The sequence below is a fragment of the Stegodyphus dumicola genome, chromosome 1 (genome assembly GCF_044657685.1).
Source record: "Stegodyphus dumicola isolate Sdum_Otavi_A_Nest chromosome 1, ASM4465768v1".
Lineage (NCBI taxonomy): Eukaryota > Metazoa > Arthropoda > Arachnida > Araneae > Eresidae > Stegodyphus > Stegodyphus dumicola.
In genome coordinates, this window is record NC_140768.1 from 79,392,167 (window position 1) to 79,412,636 (window position 20,470).

Here is a 20,470-nt window from a genome sequence, read left to right on the forward strand (position 1 = left end):
CAACCAAATGGATTATTTCTTTGAAACATGTAACTGAAGTATCAAATGCAATGAAAAAATTTTACTTGATTTAGAATACTTTTTAACACATTAATGAAGACTAGTACATTATTTGGTGTCAGGATAGTTTTCAAAATGGTTTCCAATGATAGTTAAACCTTAAAGCATCATTTTGGCAAAACTGAAATCATAAAAAAATATCCTTTAGTCATTTTTTGATGCAGTCCATATTGCTGTAGCTGATACAGTGCATTCTGTTTAAAAGCATTCAAGAGCACAAATAACAACATACAACATATAAAAGTAAGATTCTTAAAGCAAATGTAGAAAATGATAACCTTGCTCTTGAACACACATGCTAACATGTTTTTCCACATTTCTTGCAACATTATGGAGGACATCTAATTTCGAAAGTGATGTTGTGCCTCAGTTCTAAGGTGTGTGGATTTTGCCTGTATACTTTTTGCTTCAAAAGTTCCCACAAGTAGTAGTCCAGACTTCAGAACTCGAAAGATCTGGGGATATGGTGGGCCACAGTCCCTTTGAAACACTCCTGTGTCCAAATCTCTTAATATAGACATAGTCTCATGGACAGTTTGTCGGGATAATTTTAATATGTCCTGCTGAAACCAGCACTCACATTCCACTGGTTTCATGATTGCAATAAACTGCCTTATAATGTTTTCATAAGTTTCACTATGTATCATGTATTACCCCTTGAGGACCAGTGCATGTAAAACAAAGTGCAGCAACAGAACTGTCCCCCCCCCAAATGGAACATCACCACCAGTCCACACATTTTCAACAGCTAAGCCTACTTTTACAAAATAAATATATATATATATATATATAATCAGGATTTTAATATAATGACGTCAATTTCAGATGTACATAATATACTAATTCTTAATATGTGTTAATACAAAGAATATTACAACAATAGAATAAATGAAACATGCCAAATAGTAAAATTATAACTATACACATAAAAACAAAATTACAAATAGAAAATGTAAAAAAAATTAAGCAATAATTATCTGTAGTTAATTTAATTTTAATTTAGTAATTTTGCTAAGTGTGGAATGATTCAAAACAAAGAATAGGATAATGACGGCTTTTTTCAACGAGCAAGTAAGATCATCACACATTGTGAAAGCTGATGTCTTTCCGCTTCAATGCTTTAAAGTTACTTTTTAATTAACCAAAAAGTTTATGTTAAGTTTTAAAATAAATGTTAACAAAACAAAAAATAAATAAATAAATGAAAACATTGAGCTGGATGCACTTCTGCAAATTTTAATAATGAAAAATGCAAAGAACAGAAATAAAGACAAAAAAAAAAAAAAAAAAAACATGCCAGTGTCCAGTTTACAATTTAAGTTTAAGTTACAATTTAAATAGCACAACTCAAATTAAAAATGCAATATACAATTTAAAAGAATACACACCTTATGTTTACTAATATAGCAGAAACATTTCTAACTTTGCTTGGTATAGAAGAACCTGTACCCAAAAATATTACTGTAGGATACTTATCATCTGGAAGAAGGGGAAAACTAATTACATAAATGTATTTTACAAACAATATAATTTCTTTATGTGTTACAATTTAAGAAACAGAAATAATAACATGCCTGAATTGTAAGTTTTCACAGAATTTTCTCTTATCTGACTTTGAAGATTTTTCAGACTCTCATTGAAACCTTCTGCATTCGTGGCCTCCTCAATAAACATTTTAGGATCAACAGCAACAGCTAAACTTCTGAGATAAGTTCCATAAAAATAAAAGGAAACATTGTTTATAAAGTAAGAGTAACAAAAAGCATATAAAGGAAGTCATTTCTTTCCATTTCAGAATCTGCCTTTTTTAAAGCAAATAATTATGTACCTCTAAAATATACTGAATTCGCCACCCTGAAATCCGCGTTGCCTCTCGGAATATAAACATTCAGTTTATAGGTTCCGGAAACTGCAACATTGAGTACAAAATATCGAAGAAAAAATACTTACCGAATAATGACATCATAATTACCGAATAATAATGAGTCAAAACAGAAATACCAAATTATTGATATAAAAAAGTTAAAATAAATAAGATAAGTCCCCCCCCCCTCTAATCTGCAACGAGGTAAAAAAGCAGACGATTCACTCAACACTTTGTTCAAGTTCACGATTCACGCTGTTGTATTTCCTGAGCTTTGTTATTTCATTTCACAAGATTGTTTAATGCTGGCTTTTTTTTATCCGGATATTTTGTGGATAAATTAAGAATATTTTTAATTTCAGCCCTTTTTAATACGACAGATAAGAAACGCACTCGTGATTTTACCGCTTGCAACGTTGGAAAACGTGAACACGTTGCATTGACGGTAATGCAAAAAGTGCAAATTCTGCAAAAGATGGAAGCTAGTGCTACTCCTCGATTTATAGCAGAATGGTATGGAATTGCTACATGATTGTGTATGATATACCGAAAAATAAAGAAAAGCTGTTGAAATATTACAGCAACAGTGATTCTAACACCGGAAATCTTTGTATGAGGCGAAATCGGCAAACCTCGATGCTGCGTACATATAATACAATGAATAATACAATCAATTTATATATGTAATAATAATTGAATGCATATAATAAATTATTGCAATAATGTATATAATAATTTAATTAAATGTATCTAATACTCCTTATTCATTTTGCACTTTTAGTCCGAATATTATGCTTTACCTTTTCTGTCTAAAATCCGCACAACCTCTGGTCCCAAGCTTTGCGGATTTCTGGAATTTTACTGTAATTACACATTACAATAACAGGCAAAGCATATTAGTAATAAAATGTAATAACTCTTAGAACATAAAAATCTAGCACACTCACGAATCAAAGCCTTTTGCAGGACGTAAATAGTAACGATCAAGTGTATTTGCTTGAACAATATTCAAATCTTCCAATCCATTAAAAGTTTTCATCTGCAATGAATCAAAATATAACACCCACAAGATACAGATAGAAAATATAACACCCAAATATAGATATGCATATCAATAGAAGAAATGCTTTAATGAATTCTGTGCAAATACATTAGTAATTTCAATGTAGATAGATAAAATTAAAATAAAAAAATAATAATACCAACCTCACTTTCCTGCAACAAGCTAAAAATATCTGGATGAAGAAGATTTAGTTTATGTTGAATTCGATGAATGGCAGCACTGTTTAAAGTTGAATTGTCACTGTTTATTATTAGATGGCATGTTGATTTTGGAAACCTGCAAGAATAAACATATAATAAAGATTCAAATTCTATTCTTTAAATAATGAAGAATTTGTATGTATGTTCCCCATATTATTTAAAAATGGTGGCACCAAAAGCCATAACAGACAAAACGTAAAAAAAGGGGGGGGGCCCTTTGGGCATAATATAAAATCTGAATGCTTTCAGAATTATTTTTATTATTATCAATTATTTTAAGCAGCTGGCCATTCAGGTGGGTAGTATACTTAAAATAAAACAAATTTCTATTGTATTCCAAACTGATTTGTCTTTGAAGGTGAAAATATTTCAAACCAATTACATTAAAAATGTCAAAAAATATGCTACTGTTTACAAGTTCAAAATCTAAATTTCCCATAATAATTGAATTTTAATATCTCCATATGAAGCCTTTTCATCACTCTCTAAATACTGCACCTAATAAAGTTGAATATAAATAAGATTTGAGGTTATTGACAAGCCACTGGATTTTATAATTAAAATTTTTCATATCCTTTTGTGAATAGCTGTCAGCCTCTATTTACATATACACTTTCCATAATATAATGTTAGGCACCCATATTTTATTATTTCCATTCCAAATTTTAGTAAACTTTTATATATAGTTTTCGGTTTTGCAAAGTTCTCAGGCGACATGTTAATTAACCGTATTTTAAGACCTTCGCTAAAATGAAAATTTTGCAAATTTTTTCATTAGAGCATTTAATTTGCAGAAATTCTCGGTACTTTTCTGTTTTGCCGGTGCAAATCTCGCCAAGCAGACTTTATTGGTGACAACACATAACAGACATATATAAAATGTTAACAAATGTTGGTTCTAGGAATTTTTTTATTTTGAGGGCATAAACATTTTAATATTGTTTACATTTTATAAAAAGCCAATAAATATGTAAAAAGTCATTAATTTAAGAATTTATTACGTTTTCATAGTACAACATCCTGATTCATGTGACCCCAAGTGATCTCATCTCACGTAAACTACGCTACAAAAATCTAATTCTCTCAGTAATTATCTTCATTAATTTCAATTTAAATCTTAATTTGGAATAAAAGTTTAAATGCAAGAATTATTTCAATTTGTATGAATAGCTTACTCAGAAATTATATAAAACACCAGTGCTTTACTTCGCTAGTGCATTCTCATTAGAATTGATGAATTTAACACTTGACTTTCCCTTTTCTATATTTTCGAATTCAGGTGAGCGGTGTTATTGCATCCTAATCGACTTAATTACAGCGAATGGCCTTAGGGCATTAAACTGAACTATATGGTAAAAATTCTATGTAATTTTATGCCAATATTGAAACAAACAATCTGATAAGAAATGACTGTGACCTGTTTTGAAAATGAGTCGTAAAAGGTTACCAGCGAGGATATTAAGTTTGGTAATAATTGTACCATTATTGGTGACTTAATCGCCTGCGCCGGCGAAATGGAAAAGTACCAAATTCTCTTAGCTGGAGGATTTGTACACTTTTTTAATTTTTGCATTATTAGAAATTCTTTCAAAATATAAGAAGGAGAGAGAAGTTCTGCATCATTTACATCTTAGTTAATTTAAACTTTTCTGCTATCATCTTTAAGCTTTTAGCCTTTCAAAAATACATATTATTTATATATTTTATTACAGATCATAACATTTTTTTAATTTTGTTAAATATATTATTTTATTTTTTCTTGTATTTTGTTGCAAACATAAGCAAAATACTATATATATAATATGCATAACCTATGAACTGTATCATTAAAAGAATTTTCCTGTGGTCACTACATAAGGAAATACTTCAAAGAAAATACACTATTTTTTCTAAAGCATTATTATAGATATAATTTTTATATTTACCTGCTCCTAAATTCTCTAAAGTTTCTTTTATAATGAAATATTGGAGAAAATAAACTTTCGATACAATTTAAATTTATAGATTGCTTGTTTATTTGACAATTTCAAAATACATTTTCTTGTTAAAAATATTACTGCATTTTTTATTTATTTAGTTAGTTTTTAAAATCAAGACATCAGAAATTAAAGGTTTATGAAATCAAGAAAATCTTCAATCTGGTAAATGGACATTTTACAAGTGAAAATACCTTCTTCTTTTGCTTTTTAGACCATCAGCCAGAAATAAATTAATTCCTTCTGTCTAATAAAATTTTTTTAGAATAAGAAACTAGTCTCTGATGACAGCTTTAACTAACAGTAAGATTACCTCGCCAACTTTACCTTAGGCTACCCTAAGCCTTTTAGGGTACCATATCTCAAATATAGTTAACAAGTCACCAACTGCTCCTTTTTCTCACACTAAATATGACAATCCTGTTGAATTCCATCGCTGAGTACATTTACAGTTCCAGCCATTTCATTTCAAATTTTGCAAACAAGTAAGTTAATTTTAATTTCCTTTCTGGCACTGAACTGTACATAAATCACTACTTTTGATTTAACATAATAATATAAAAAAATGTATAAATTTATATTAATTTAAAAGCTTTACTTTGATTTCGTGTTTGGATTTAAAAGAATGTATTAATTGGTATTAAATAACTACATTTTAAACTAAAATCATTTATTAATTTGAGCATTTTTCTATTGTTTTCTAATACCTTCTTTTGCATATATTAAATTTGTACAGGTTTTAATAGTTTTTTATTGTTTTTACAGTACTGTGAGAGTGTCGGGGAATATTTTTCTAAAGTGAGGATCTTATTTTACTAATTTAATTCTGCTCTTAAAGAGTACCTTAAATTAAGAATTTCTTATTTAGTTTTTTTTTTTTTTTCTTTTGGCAAGAATTATTCACTTAGTGAACTTCTTAATATATGGCAACCTATTTTCCTTTCTCTTCCATTGTGCAAGAGCAGGGAAAAAGTAACATTTTACCTTTTTACATTGTGCATGAGTGGGGAAAAAAGTCACATCGTTCCTCCTTTCATGTAATTTTAACAAAGTGCCTAAACCTTATTTGATGTTATTATTGCTTTCAAGATATATGCCGAATTTTAAAATGTACCAATATATAAATTTACGTATATCTTTGGAAATTTTGAATAAAAAACTCTTAATTTTTTGCAGGTATGCTTAGAAATACATCTACTTTAAGATGGTAAATATTTTACAGCTTATAATTCAAAATTTTCTTTGAAAAATAAGTCATAAAAAATGGGTGAATTTTATTTAGAATGAACCTAAATTTTAAAATGCGATAGGAAGAATCAAATAAATTTAATAAAAAAGAGAAAATAATAAATTTATACCAAATTCAATTAACATTGAGGAGCAAATTTTTTAAAAACTTCTTGTTTACAAAATTTGGCACTTTGGCATAATTTAAGTCATAGAATCAAAATATGGGAAAAAAATGACATGTCATTTCAGGAAAAGTCTGATTTCATGTCAAAATACCTATATTAGAACAATGCTATATATAAATCTAACACATATCCCATATTGCACTTTTGAGACATGAAAAACGCAAGTTGAATCTCGTCAATTGACCCAGTAGAACGGGAGATATAAAACTGTCCCATTTAAATTTTTTTCTGGAGGGGGCACTGTATATTGCTTTTTTAAAGAAAAGATGTAGGCATTTAAGAAGCAAAGCAGTATTTAGAGAAAAGAATGGAATGACATAGTTTATTGTTCCAAGAGTATTTCTACTATGTCTGATACATAAATACAGCTAATCTGTGATTGGTTAATTTTAGGTTATTACATAACATAAATGGATCTCAAATTTGGGAGAACATATGAACTTAGGGGGAGAGCACCAAATCTAGAATAGTTAATTTTGAGGTTGTCAATTATTTTTAAAGCAAGTACCATACATTGCTCGACATTGAAAATGCAACACCAAGAAGGAGTGGTCATAAAGTGATAAAATTTGGAAAAAAGACAGAGACAGCAAGCAGCAATAAGTGATCTTTATTTCAAAATGGTAGTCAGAATACAGAGCAAGAACGTCGTTGGCTCAGTAGGATAGTGATAGTGATAGTGACGGAGGACGTGACCACCACCCCTTTACTATTAAGTTAATTAGCATATAGGGCCACGTCCACCCTTATACAGAGTAAAGCCAGAGAGGCCACATGGGAGGCTTGCACAAGGCGCCCAAACCCAACGCCTGGACCATCCGGTTGGCAGTTCCGCGAACCAAATGCCACCGGGTAGACACCCGTCCAAAGTGCCCGGGTCCAGTGATTTTGAATCTTCAAGAATAGCATTGTACATGGCTAAACAAGGGCAGATATACATTAGTAGTTATTTACATGCTTCTGTTAATACATATTTGCTGACATGCAATCCAGCACTGTTACATACATATACTTTCTAAATACCTACATGACATTACCTTAATTTGCTTTGGAATAATAAGACAGAGCTAGTATATACACTTAGCACAATAAAAATAAAAATAAAATAATAATAATAATAATAATAATAATAACATACATCAGGACACGCTTGCCCACACTATATACACACATTGCAGACATACCTAGATTACTTATGCTTGAATGATACTGATTTACATTGATATTTGCTGACATACTGACCAGACACATGGCATAAGTCTGGACCCATGTCCATTAGCTTATCAAGTATATGAGTAATTTTGTTGGTCTGGTGTCGCTGCTTGACCATAAATCTGTTGAATGCCTCCCTGTTCGTCTGCGGGAACGGAATGTGCATTCCCTCTGTGAGAGGACATTCATGAACGTAGTATTCTGCTGTGCCCAGATCGCCGCAGCAGCACTGATCCGAATTGGAGATTCCAAATCTCTCAAAATATACTGGAAAGGGCCCAAGCCCTGTGATGTAATACACCATTTGTGGCCGTGCAACCAGTAGTTCCCTATCTACTTTAGGCAGAAATGTATGCGCTCGGCGGCCTGTATCTTCGTTGTCCCAAGCAGCCTGCCAGAGTGCTAGAGCTGTGGCACGCAGATTCCGTTTTAAATGAGAAACCGGCCATGGGATTTGTACTGGGACTGCTTCGACGTTATGGGCTGCTTCTTTTGCAAGCCGATCTGCAGTCTCATTACCATGATTCCCGATATGGGCTTTCGTCCATTCTAGATTAATTTTTAATTCTTTATGAGCACAGAGGTATTCCTGAATAGCTGCTATTATTGGAGAACTGTGGGTGGGGTTAAGGATGGCGCATAACGTAGACAGGCTGTCTATTATTATGTAACTATTGTATAGCCTCTGCTGAATTATCGCTTGCAGTGCATAGCTTATAGCTGTGGCCTCGCTTTGGAAGACACTATTGTGCGCTTCCAGATGCCCCTTCCATTGGCTTACTATTCTACCCTCTTTAAGTGCTGCATATGCACAGCCCACACTGTCGTCTATTTTAAATCCATCCGTATAATAGGTAACATCTATGTTCGTGGATCTTGTGGTCTGCTTTAGGTTGACATTAACACCCCGTCCTTGCAAAGACGGGTGCCTGTCAAGGCTGATGACTGCTCTTTCGAGGTTATCTGCAGTAAACAACTCTTCCCCAAATTGCGTTGTTTGGCCGAGTTGCTTGACTATCTGGTACGTAGCTTCCTTCTCGACACTAATGGACAAAGGTAGTATGCCAGCCAGGACTGCCAGTGCATTGGTCGGGGAAGTTCTAAATGCTCTCGTGATATTTAATAAAACAGCCGTTGGATGCTTTGCAAATGCTTTACTTTTCTGCCTTGCATCGGTAAGGCCCAGACAGCTGCTCCATACATCACGATCTTCTCAGTGACGGTGTGCAGAGCAGTGGTGCGCAAACTAGGGGTTGCCAGAAGATTTTTGGGGGTCGCCAAATTTTTATGAAATGCACTATGCTTGCATGATGCATACCATACAGTGTACATATAAAGAGTGAAGCACCATCACTCACCGTTTAATTGCAATTTCATGCTGTCCGCTCTTTCTTTGACCGTAATGCGTAATATATGTAAAGTGTGATGACGCAAGTTTTTTACTCCGGTAGATAGCGCCCTCTTCGCGGTAATTCACCAGTTTTACTGAAAAGCGCCTATTTGACTAGACGTTAACCGCAGGGAGAGGGGAAAAATTCGCTTCCACGATCAGCCAATCAGATGGCAAGGCGAGGTAGGTGGTGTATCTGATAGTCAGAGGAAGACGTGGAGTGTTCGCATGAAGTTGTAGCATGTAGCAGTTGGCCTGCAATTGTTTTTGTTTATCCTCGAGTTTTATCATGTGATGTTGTGTAATTATGATTTTTTATATTTTTATCGGGCTTTGCTACTCTTTGTTATCAGGTATGTACTATCATTAGAGAAAGATTTCTGTTAATTTTATTGAATTTCTCGAAAAAAATTGATAAAATTTTATATATTATTTGTTTTAGTTTAAATAATTTAACTTCTATTTTCATAATGGATAAATGGGTAATACGTACACCAGGTATATCTTCAGCTAACAAACGAACAAATACTGATGAGGAGTCGCAAAATACTGAACTAAATGCCTGATCTAAAAAAATAAGAAAATACAATGAGGAATTTATTAAGTATGGTTTTACATTCTGTGTTGTTGATGATGAAGAACGCCCGATATGTGTCATTTGCAACGAAAAATTAGCAAATGAGAGCATGAAACCAGCTAAATTAAAAAGGCACCTGGAAACTAAACATCAAGAACTTCAAAATAAACATGCCGATTTTTTTCAAAGACGAGCTGAAAATCTGAAAATTCAAAGTGCACATTTAAATAAATTTACAAGAATACCTCAGAAAGCATTACGAGCTTCCTTAGAAGTTTCTTATCTAATAGGAAAAACAATGAAACCCCATACAATTGGAGAATCCCTTATCCTTCCTGCAGCAACTAAGATGACATCAATTATGCATGGCGATAAATATGGAAATGAACTAAAAACAATACCATTATCAAGAGATACCCTGTCTCGGCGGATTTCCGAAATGTCACGAAATATCGAGTCAGAAGTCATAAAACGCATACAAAATTCATCTGTATTTGCTTTACAACTGGATGAGACTACCGATATTACTAAAATGTCACAATTAATTAAATAATTATTTACGTTAGGTTTATTTTTAATGAAGATATAACAGAAACGTTTTTATGTTGCAAAAGTTTGGAAGGAAAAACAACTGGAGAAAAAATATTCAAAGTAATAAATGAATATTTTGAAACAAAGTCCCTTACCTGGGCAAACTGTGTTGCGGTTTGTACTGATGGTGCTGCAGCATTAACAGGTTCAAATAAAGGGCTAAGAGGCTTAATTCAGAAGGTGGCGCCTCATATGGTATTTAATCAATGTATGATTCATCGGCAAGCTCTTGTTGCAAAAGATATGGATGAAGAGTTGCACAACATATTACAAGATGCTGTTAGTTCAATTAACTACATTAAATGCAACAACAACAGCCGTCTCTTTTCAATACTTTGCAATGAGATGGGCTCAATGTATGAGAGATTACTGTTACACACCGAAGTCAGATGGCTTTCATGTGGGAAAATACTACGACGGATATTTGATTTGAGAAATGAAGTGTACATGTTTTTAATCGAAAAGAAACATAGATTGGCAAGTTATTATATCAATGAAGTTTGGCTAGGGAAGCTGAGCTATTTAGTTGATATTTTCGAAAAACTTAATGACTTAAATTTGAGCTTGCAGGGTGAGAATTCAACTATCATAACTTCAGCCAGTAAAATTCAAGCTTTTAAGAATAAGCTTAGTCTCTGGCAAAATGAACTGAATAAAAACAACACCGACATATTCCCTTGCTTTAACAATTTTATCAAGGAAAATAATATAGATATATTTACATTTAAAAACATCATTTCCAATCACATTGAAAAGTTAAAGGAAAATTTTTCAAGAAGATTCGAGGATTTTCCTGAAAACGATCTTGGTTGGATTCGTGATCCTTTTTCTTTGACATATGCAGTTCAACTCTTCAAATTAGCGAGAAAGAGCAATTCATAGATCTAATTAGTGATTATACTCTTCGAAATCAATTTAAGACTCAGCCTTGCCAAAAATTTTGGCTATCCGTGGAAAAACAATATCCCGTTTTATGCAAGAATGCCATCAGAGTGTTAATACAATTTGCATCAACGTATTTATGTGAAACTGGATTTAGCAAACTAGTTTCAATAAAAACTAAATACCGCTCGCGTTTAAACCCTGAAGATGATATGCGAATTGCAATTAGCAACATACATCCAAACATCGATGAGATAATTAGAAACTTGCAGCCACATACATCTCATTAAAGGGCAATTTACTGATTTTTGTGTTATACAAAAAGTATTTTCTTAAAATTATAAATAAAATTAATATGTGTCAGATACGATGATGTTTTTATTCGATGAAACAAAAGAATGCGCGAAATATACATCGTATTTGTGAACATTTATCTCTAGGGGTCGCCAAAAATTTTCTCTCTACAAAAGGGGTCGCAGTCGAAAAAAGTTTGCGCACCACTGTTATAGAGGATCTTGAGGATATGGGGGTTGAGACCCCAGCGATATGCTTTCATCATCTTGAGCTGCTGAGCGATGCTTGCTGTGCGCTGTTTTAGGGAGAGCACATGCGCTATCCAATTCAGTTTGTCATCAAATATTATTCCCAAGTATTTGAGTTCTCGCTTGATTGCAAGTCGTTTCCCATTGAGCGTGATGCGTGGTTGTCGCGTTAGGGAGCCTCCCTTTTTTGGAATCAATAAAACTTGGGATTTTTCTTCGGCAATCTTCAACTTCAGCATTGCACATCGCTCCTGAAAGAGGTCGCAGGATTCTTGGCAGTTTTTCTGCAATTGCTCTCTAGTGGGGCCTTGTAGTATTAGTGCCGTGTCATCGGCATATGCAACTATTTTCGTGTGACTTGGCCATGGCTGTGTAAGTATACTATTGTATGTTAAGTTCCATAGGAAGGGTTCCGCTCAGGAACCCTGCGGACATCCCCTTGTTTGATTATTTTGTAGTATGCCACTATTATGCTGCAGAATTAGTTTTCGTTCTGCGAGATAGTTCTCCAGTGTCCGATAGATATTCCGTGGACAGCGTGAGTTCCTTAGTGCCCGTAGGATTGTCGGCCACCACAACGTGTCAAAGGCACTTTTGAGATTGACTGAGATGAATGCGGTGTGATGACCGGACAATCTGTTTTGTAGGAGACATTCTTTAACCTTCATGAGAGCACGGATGGTGGATCTGCCTGTACGGAACCCATATTGATCCTCGCTCAGGTAATTACTAGAGTGCAAGTGATGTCGGAGCCTGTTCACTAGCAACTTTTCAAATGTCTTACCAAGCGCTGATAGTAAGCATATTGGTCTGTAGGCATCCGCTCTTCTCGGATCCTTGTTCTTTTTAAGGAATAGAATTACTTGGCCGATCTTGAAGCACCTGGGGAACGTGCCGGTACTTAGTAGCTTGTTGAATAGCTGTCGAAATAGATTGATATTCGAACGCACAATGAGTTTAATTATACGATAGTCTACACCGTCCGGCCCAGGTGCTTTCTTTTGCGGTAGGCACTTTAAGACGTGCAATATTTCTTGTTTTGTGAAACAAGCATCTTCTGCAGTATCAATGTCCGAGGTATCATATCGGATTATTCTATGTGCTTGCGTGTCTTCGGAGGGGTCGTCTGTGGCGAAGACCACCTTCACGATTTCTGCAAGCATGGTCTCTGTGAGTTTATTGGAGATCTCTGGGACAGGTAGCAGATGGAAGGAGACGGGTTTGAAAAGCTTACACGTGGCAATCTTGTGGTGTATGCCATATATTTCGGTATTTTCCGTGCAAAATTTTCTCCAGCTTTCCAGTTTGGCCTGTAGGATCATTTTTTTATATTTTGCTCTTTCCTGTTGAAAGGTGATGAGCGTGTTAGAAGAAATGTTGTGACGCCGCTCCTGCTTAAGATGGCGTCTAAGGGCGCGAACTTTCTGCTGTTGTTCTCTGGGATGACTGCTCCACCAGTTTAGATTAAAGATCTTTTTGGTTGTTCTGGTTGGCAACAGTTCATTACAAACTGTTCTTATGGTGGACATTATGTCACTCGTTATAACTTGTAAGGCTTCGGTGGTAGTTGCTTGTTTGATCAACTCTGCGAAGTGGGCAAGTTGGGATTTAATGGCTGCAGCAAATGTCCTTACTTTATTACCTGGCAAGTTATACCTCTTGATTATCGAGGTGGCTGTCTCACTGGCGATAGAAAATCTAATATAATTGTGGTCTGAAAGGCTTAAGCCTACCACAACCGTCCAATCCTGAATCTTTTGCGCAATTTGCAATGTTGCTACTGTAAGGTCGGGCCATCCCTGTGAGTGGATGCGATCGAAGGTGGGTGCAGCATCATGATGATTAAGTACGCTCATATTTTGACTAGAAAAGAAATCTTCTAGCATCCGGCCTTTAGGATCAGTGCTGGCATATCCCCATGTGGAACTGTGGGCGTTGAAATCCCCAGCACATAAGATGTTATGGGACCTGTACCGCTGAAGTAGTTGCTGCATTCGCTGGATAGTTGTATCTATATTAGCTGTCGGAGGGAGTATAGTGAGACCAAGAGAACCGTTATGTTGTGTATCTCAAAAAGAATAGCCACGAAGTCTCTTTCTGTGGTGATGATAACCGGTGTCCACGCTGGGTTGCAATTGATCAGTATTGCACGGGGTGAATTGTTAACATCTTCTTTTTGGTACACTGTCCATTGTAGAGGATAGCCTACCGCTTTTCCCTTCAAGCAGTATGGTTCTTGGGCAAATATTAGATCAACCCCTTCGGTTGCGGCAGCTTGTGCCGTGGCTGCTTTGGCATGTTGCACATTAATCTGAAGGCACCTTATTGGTGTTTGAACTGGGATCGTGTCTGTATTAATGTCCGTTGTCAGTGCAGCGTCCAGTTGCTGAGGTGGCTGGGTTAGACTATTACTGGTATGAGGTGCAGAAGTAACTGACGGCTGTGACGTACTTGCTTCTGTATGGGTGTTCACAGACACTTTCTCTTCAGTATTCCGTTGCGCTACGGACGTTGTCAACTGCCCATTGATAAATTGCGCATTCTGCTGCATAGGCAGGGTGGTGGAAATTGTATCTGGTACCCAACCTGTAATTTGCGTCTCCGCAATTAATGCATGATGGTTGGTCTCCAGTGCAGTCTGTGGTTGCATAAGCGCCAGAGCAGAAACCACAGAAGATCTTGGAGGACCTGCACACATCCTGACTGTGTCCAAACTGTTAACAGCAATAGCATCTTCGTACTCCAAGGAACTCGGAGGTGCCATGCGCCTGCCATGCCGTGAATATGCGCTTTGTCTTGATTGCTGCAGCAAATCCTTCTGTGGAGCACTCGATGATCCATTTGACCCTCTGTGGGCGTCGCTCCCGCAGACGGAAGAGAATCTTGAAATGCAGGTCGGAGATTCCTGCTGTAGTGCTGAGCTCAGAGATGAGCTCTTCTGGCTTGGTATGCTCTCCGACATTGTGTACTGCTATTCTTGGTCGATGTCGCTGTTTCATCTGTATATCTATATTGATGTCTGCTTTTTGAAGATGGTCCTTTAACTTGTCAACTTCTTCGGGGGTATCACAATAAACTTCCAGACCTCCTTGCAGGGCGGGCTGTATTCTCCGTATTGCTACGGGGATTTTGTCCAAAGGGACCTTGTCTTGTAGAGCTCTCCGCAAATCGTCTGTTGGCTTTTTGGTCTTTGGTTTAATCACGAGACTGGGCTTACTGTTCTTGCGCACGGCCTCTGCAAAGCTTTGCAGTGTACTGTTTACTGTTTGCGGAGGGGCCTGCTCACAGACGGGCTGTTGCGTAGATGGAGAGGAAGTATGCACTGTACCAAAGCAAACAAAAGTAGAGGTATTGGTACCTGCCTCTATTGCTGGCGGTTTGGGGCGATACTCTGGACCCTCTAAGGCAAGGCCTTGGAGCACAGAGAATGCGTCCTTCAGTCTATTCCTTAAATCTTGAGGGAGAAGGTATCTACCTCCTCGGCTTGTATCGGTGATATTCCGGATCTTGTTGGCTAGTGCAGCGATCTTTTCTGGTGTTCTCCGATCGGACTCTAGCGATTCTGCTGAATTAAGCTGTATTGAATTACTGGCTTCCTCTGGGAGCTTGGACTGGCGTGTCATGTCACAAGTAGAAGCGTGATCCTTTAAATTGACACTATGGGAGTCGCTGGGTAACACGTATAATGCTCTATTGAAATCACTCTTGACACTGATGTGTACACTAAAATACGCTTATTTCAGTGTTGTATGCACTTAAAAACACTGTACGATACTATTCACACTAGCTATGACACTAGTGTCGCACTTTAAATCACTGAAAAGAAAACTAACTTCACTGAAACAAAGCTTAGTGTTGCTTGGTCACTGCAACAAACACTATATTTCTAGCTGAGGGCTTTAACTAGTGGCCATGCACTATTCATTCACATAAAGACACTGAAATTGATATTGAAACAATTTGCACGTATTTACACTTGTGATGCACTGTATCGCACTGAAATGTATAATAACTTTCACTGAGATGCACTAACGTTGCTTGAACACTGAACTAAATCACGCACTATACTTTACCGACGCTTTGACTAGGTAATGGGCACGATTAATTCACTTATTAGCACTGTTGTTGACACAATTTTCACATATAAGCACTAACGAAGCTTCAATCGTTGAGCTATAGCACACACTTATTGTGAACTGAAGACTGGTGGTTATGTAACACGGGATGTGACTCTAAATAACGCTTGTAAATTGACGTTTAATCACTGAATTAGCACACACAGTACATTAAACACTTTCACTGTAAAGAACACTGTTTCACTCAGCACTGTAATAACTTTGTAAAAAAAAATGGCACTTAAATACCTTGTTTACACGTATTATCTTATTTATGCCAACGTGGAGACTCTAATTGTACACTATGTGATAGTTTGTCTGGTTCACAGGAAATTACAATCTGGTATACTTAAATATTTACTCATAACACAAAGTAAACATGTAAATAGCACTAAGAGTTAGAAAATTACTACAATTTAACTGAGGATTGCTAATTGAATAGGACTAATTAATACTAATTAAATTAAAGTACCGAATATCTGGTAAACAGTCAAATACTGTAAAATCTGAGTGAATACAAGATGCAAAAATCAGAGTTATATAGGTATGAAGTACAATAATCAAAATCAGCACTGTTAATTAGCTTAATTAGAGGTGGTTAATCAACGGTGAAACACTTTTAAATCTGTAGCCGGAAAACACATAAATATATGGTAACAGATACTTGATAAATTTGGCCAGAGTACCGGAACTGTTATTTGGTCAGTTAATTAACAGTAATTAATTAGAATAGAGAACCGAACGACAAGAATTAAGAGTCTAAAAGTACCTAGGTCAAACTTGGGTCTGTAGTGTATTATTAAAGTACTAGTTAAGAATTATTACCAGAAGTTCAGATTTAGGTAGGTTGTAATTAATTAGTTACTTAATCAGCGCTTAAAGCCTACCTTGGCCGATATCGCTTCTCTGTTGTCTTGGTCTGCTTCTATATACACGTAATCCAAACAAATAGCAAACGCACAAAATATTCACCACACCTTTGCATGTAAACAATATCCCGCAGTTATCAAATTTCAAAGTCCGGAATTAGCACAAAATTGTTATCTTGGGTTATACACGTCCGATAATTAAGAAAGATATGTCTCTGTGATCCTTGACACTTCAGAAATCCAAATTCGTTAGTTCCAATTAGCTTCTTTAATTAGTTGACTAATTAGCAAAATTAGGCAAGGAGTCCCAGTCCTTTCTCCTTCCTTTGTTAGATGAAGAATGAAGGACTTCGACGGGGGGTCAATGGAATGCGGATGACTGTTGTACGGGTGTTGAAACGTTAGAAAGGTCAGGGGTCATGGGAACCACGTGGCTGTAAATTCGCTTAATTTAAGAATTAATTACTCCCGTTCTAATTGTCCATCGGGCTTGTAATTAGCATCAAAATTCTCCTTGGGAAATCCTCTTTCCAATGATATCCAATTTAATAAGCATCGGCTTCCAACGGCTGCTCGGCTATCGCTTGAAGACTGCTAGCTGGAATCACCACACTGAACGTATTGCTATAAATATTAATTATTTCGTAATTAATTAACCGTTTGATCAGATAGCCTGGCTCAGTAAAAGTAGGCGGCCAGTGTTACTCTGATTAAAAATCCGGTTAACCACGTGCAGTGCTGATAAGGACCACGTGTTTCTGAGACTCCTTCACCTTTATTTTTCTTCTTTCTAGGTATTTCTTTCTCCTGATGAGGAGGGACCTTTAGCTGCCCTCGAAATCTATTGTTTCAATATACTTACGCTAAATACAAGGTTGTTTTTATGATTTTTATTGTCACATTAGCGTGTTTCTCTTCTAGTCTAGTCTACATTTAGACATATTAGATGAATCTTTTAAATTGTTAAGTTTTCAATTTCTTTATTAATAAAAAAAAAATCTCTTTCTATAATGCCTGCCCAAGTGATAAGATTAGAAGCATTTTTGATATTTTCCATGCTTGTTTCTAGTGAAAAGTAGAGAAAATAAAGGGAAGATAAACATGTTAAGAAAAAAGATTCTAGTATAGGAGCAAAACATTCAAATATTATGTTTCCATTGTTCTTCCAGACGTTCTCCAAAAAGTAAGAAATTTATCGCAAACTTTCTGTAAAATGCATCCATTACGTGTTGATACCATGAAGACATTTTTTATTTTGTCACATATTTCTCGAATCTTTTAGAATCGTGGATTTATAAATCTTGCCTTCAAATTCTTCTAAACTTTCCATGCTGCAATGTCTAAAATACTAAAGAAAAATTATCCCAACCCATTCTGTAACAGCAAAAAGCCATAAATATTTTGGAAAAAAAAGGAAGGAAAAAGTGTAAAATTAATTTTATAGAGAAAACTGATGCATATTCTGAGAATTTTGAATAATCTGAGAGAATTTACATGGGGAAAAAAGCTTATTATGAAAAATTTAAAAAGAAGAGATTTTTAATTAATTACATAACTAATTTTGCTTTTACTAAGAGCTGTTTCGTAAATTATGCTTTATAGCATTAGACCTTGTTTATTTTTCAGATTCAAAATATTATACAATAAGTTACCAAAATGAAACTTTATAATATGACAGCGAAAAATAAAAATGGTTTTAATGTTATTTTTTAAATATAATTCTAATATATTACCATTATTTTAATGAAATTTATCAATGTTATGATGTTTTAAAAAAATTGCCGAAAAATTCTCAGATCTCGTTGGAATTAAAAATTTTTTATAGAAACTGATCTTAAAATCACCAAAATGTTGACAAGTCGCCAAATTTAGAACCATTTAATAAAAGAATTCACAACCCCAAAAGCGAAAAGCTGTTTAAGAGCTCTTTATTAGAAAAAATGAATTTCGAAATGCTTATGTTTCACTTCTTGCTTAAAAACTCGAGTATCCCATCATTTATATTAGAAATAGAAATAAATTATAACCCATGAACCCATTCAAAAGATAACCATATACGTCAGTGAATCGCCAAAAATATTCCTCCAAAATGCTAATTCACACTCAAAATGACAGTCGTTAAAAACAGAGAGAAATTTCAGATGATTAAAATTAAGAACCTTCTACTGATTTTGGCCAAAATTAAGGACTTTTAAGGACCAAAAATCAATTAAAAAATTTAAGGTTTTTTAAGGACTCTTAAGGATCGTACGAACCCTATCTAGAATATTCTCACTATATCTATGGCACATAGGCAATTCTGGCACCAAATATTGCCAAATGGACCATTTCATGCCAAATCTGGCAACCTTATCTTTCCCTGCCACTTTCTGGCAACCCTAACCCCACTTTATCCAGAAGCTATCTCACCACAGCTTGCCTTTTCACAACAATATGAACACATAAAAAAGATTTTTAAGAAAGGACAAATATTTTTTTACAATCATTACCAGTATGAAAGATCAAGCATTAACAGCTGAACAGTAGCAAACATAATAGTTCCAAAGACTGATACAAAGATTTTAGATAACGCATTCATGGGTTATTGGCTGAAGAAAGTAAGCCTTCATATAGGTCTTTTTAAATGAAATTGCTGGGATTTATATAATAGTACAAATAGAAAACCACTAAGATACATATTATGCAATGTATTCAATTCATTCAAAGAACTCAATCAAACAAAACAAAACTATCAATGCTCCCTTACTTTATTATTCATGAGCTTCAAACTAAGAGGGAAGAAACCAAAATTTTCATTTAAGAATGAAGATTATGTCAATTTATTAACCTTGAGGGCATATTTTATCTCCCTTACACAAACTGTATAATACTTTCACTCCACTTGCAAACCTGCAATATTTATAAATTTTTTAGAGATATCTTCTTCTTTTTCAATGGCCAGACAGCCCAGGATGGCCCTTTTCTTCCTCAGAATCGAATTCCTACTACTAAAAGTACTATCCCTGGCCATGGACATCCAATTGGTTATTTTTAAAATTCTTAAGTCTGTTTCCAAACAGTCGAGCCACCTAAGTTTAGATCTCCCTCTTTTTCGGGTGCCGAATGGTCTGGCCGAGAAGATCTTTTTAGTTACTCGATTTTCATCCATTCTGCACAGTGTCCTGCCCACTTAATTTTCTGAATCCTCATTATATATTTTACTATATCTATTTCTTTAAAGGATTTATAGAATTCAGAGTTAGTTCTTCTCCAAATATTGTTACATTTTATGCAACAAAAAATACTTCTCAAAATTTTTCCTTCAAAGACAGAAATGATACTTTTAGCTTTCTCTGTCATTGCCCAGGTCTTACTAGAGTATGTAAGAATGAGCCTGATTAAGCTTTTGTAAATTAAAATCTTCATTTTTCTGCTAATAAAGTTAGACTTCAAGCATTTTTTTAGACCGAAAAAACATCGATTAGCATCTGTGTCTCTACTATGGGTCTCAGGCATTAAATCATTGCGAGTATTAACTTCTGATCCTAAATATTTAAATTTGCTAACAGTTTCAAATTTGTAATTCCCAATTTCAAAATCGGGGCTGCTGTTATTACCACATATGATGTATTTAGTTTTATCTTGGTTGATTTGTAAGCATTTTGTTGGCTGCAACCTCTAAAGATGTAAAAGCCTCTCTAAGTGACTCAGGAGTGCGTGCGACTATGCTGATAT

The 20,470-nt window shown here is 35.0% G+C and overlaps 1 protein-coding gene across 4 annotated transcripts in view; it reads right to left on the reverse strand.

The window, feature by feature from the left end:
* LOC118182411 (zinc phosphodiesterase ELAC protein 2-like) overlaps nucleotides 1-20,470 on the reverse strand; it is a 100,466-nt gene that overhangs the window by 21,132 nt on the left and 58,864 nt on the right. For 3 of the 4 annotated variants that reach the window (XR_015041143.1, XM_085816738.1, XM_085816749.1), the window contains 4 exons: nucleotides 3,131-3,263; nucleotides 2,872-2,963; nucleotides 1,635-1,762; nucleotides 1,449-1,539 (listed from right to left, as the gene is read on the reverse strand). Coding sequence is in view for 3 of the 4 variants with exons in the window: in XM_085816738.1 (XP_085672864.1) it covers nucleotides 1,449-1,539; nucleotides 1,635-1,762; nucleotides 2,872-2,963; nucleotides 3,131-3,263 (444 nt within the window). In the remaining variant the exon portion in view is untranslated. The remainder of the gene's footprint in view (nucleotides 1-1,448; nucleotides 1,540-1,634; nucleotides 1,763-2,871; nucleotides 2,964-3,130; nucleotides 3,264-20,470) is intronic. The other variant, XM_085816741.1, reaches the window with a different exon arrangement.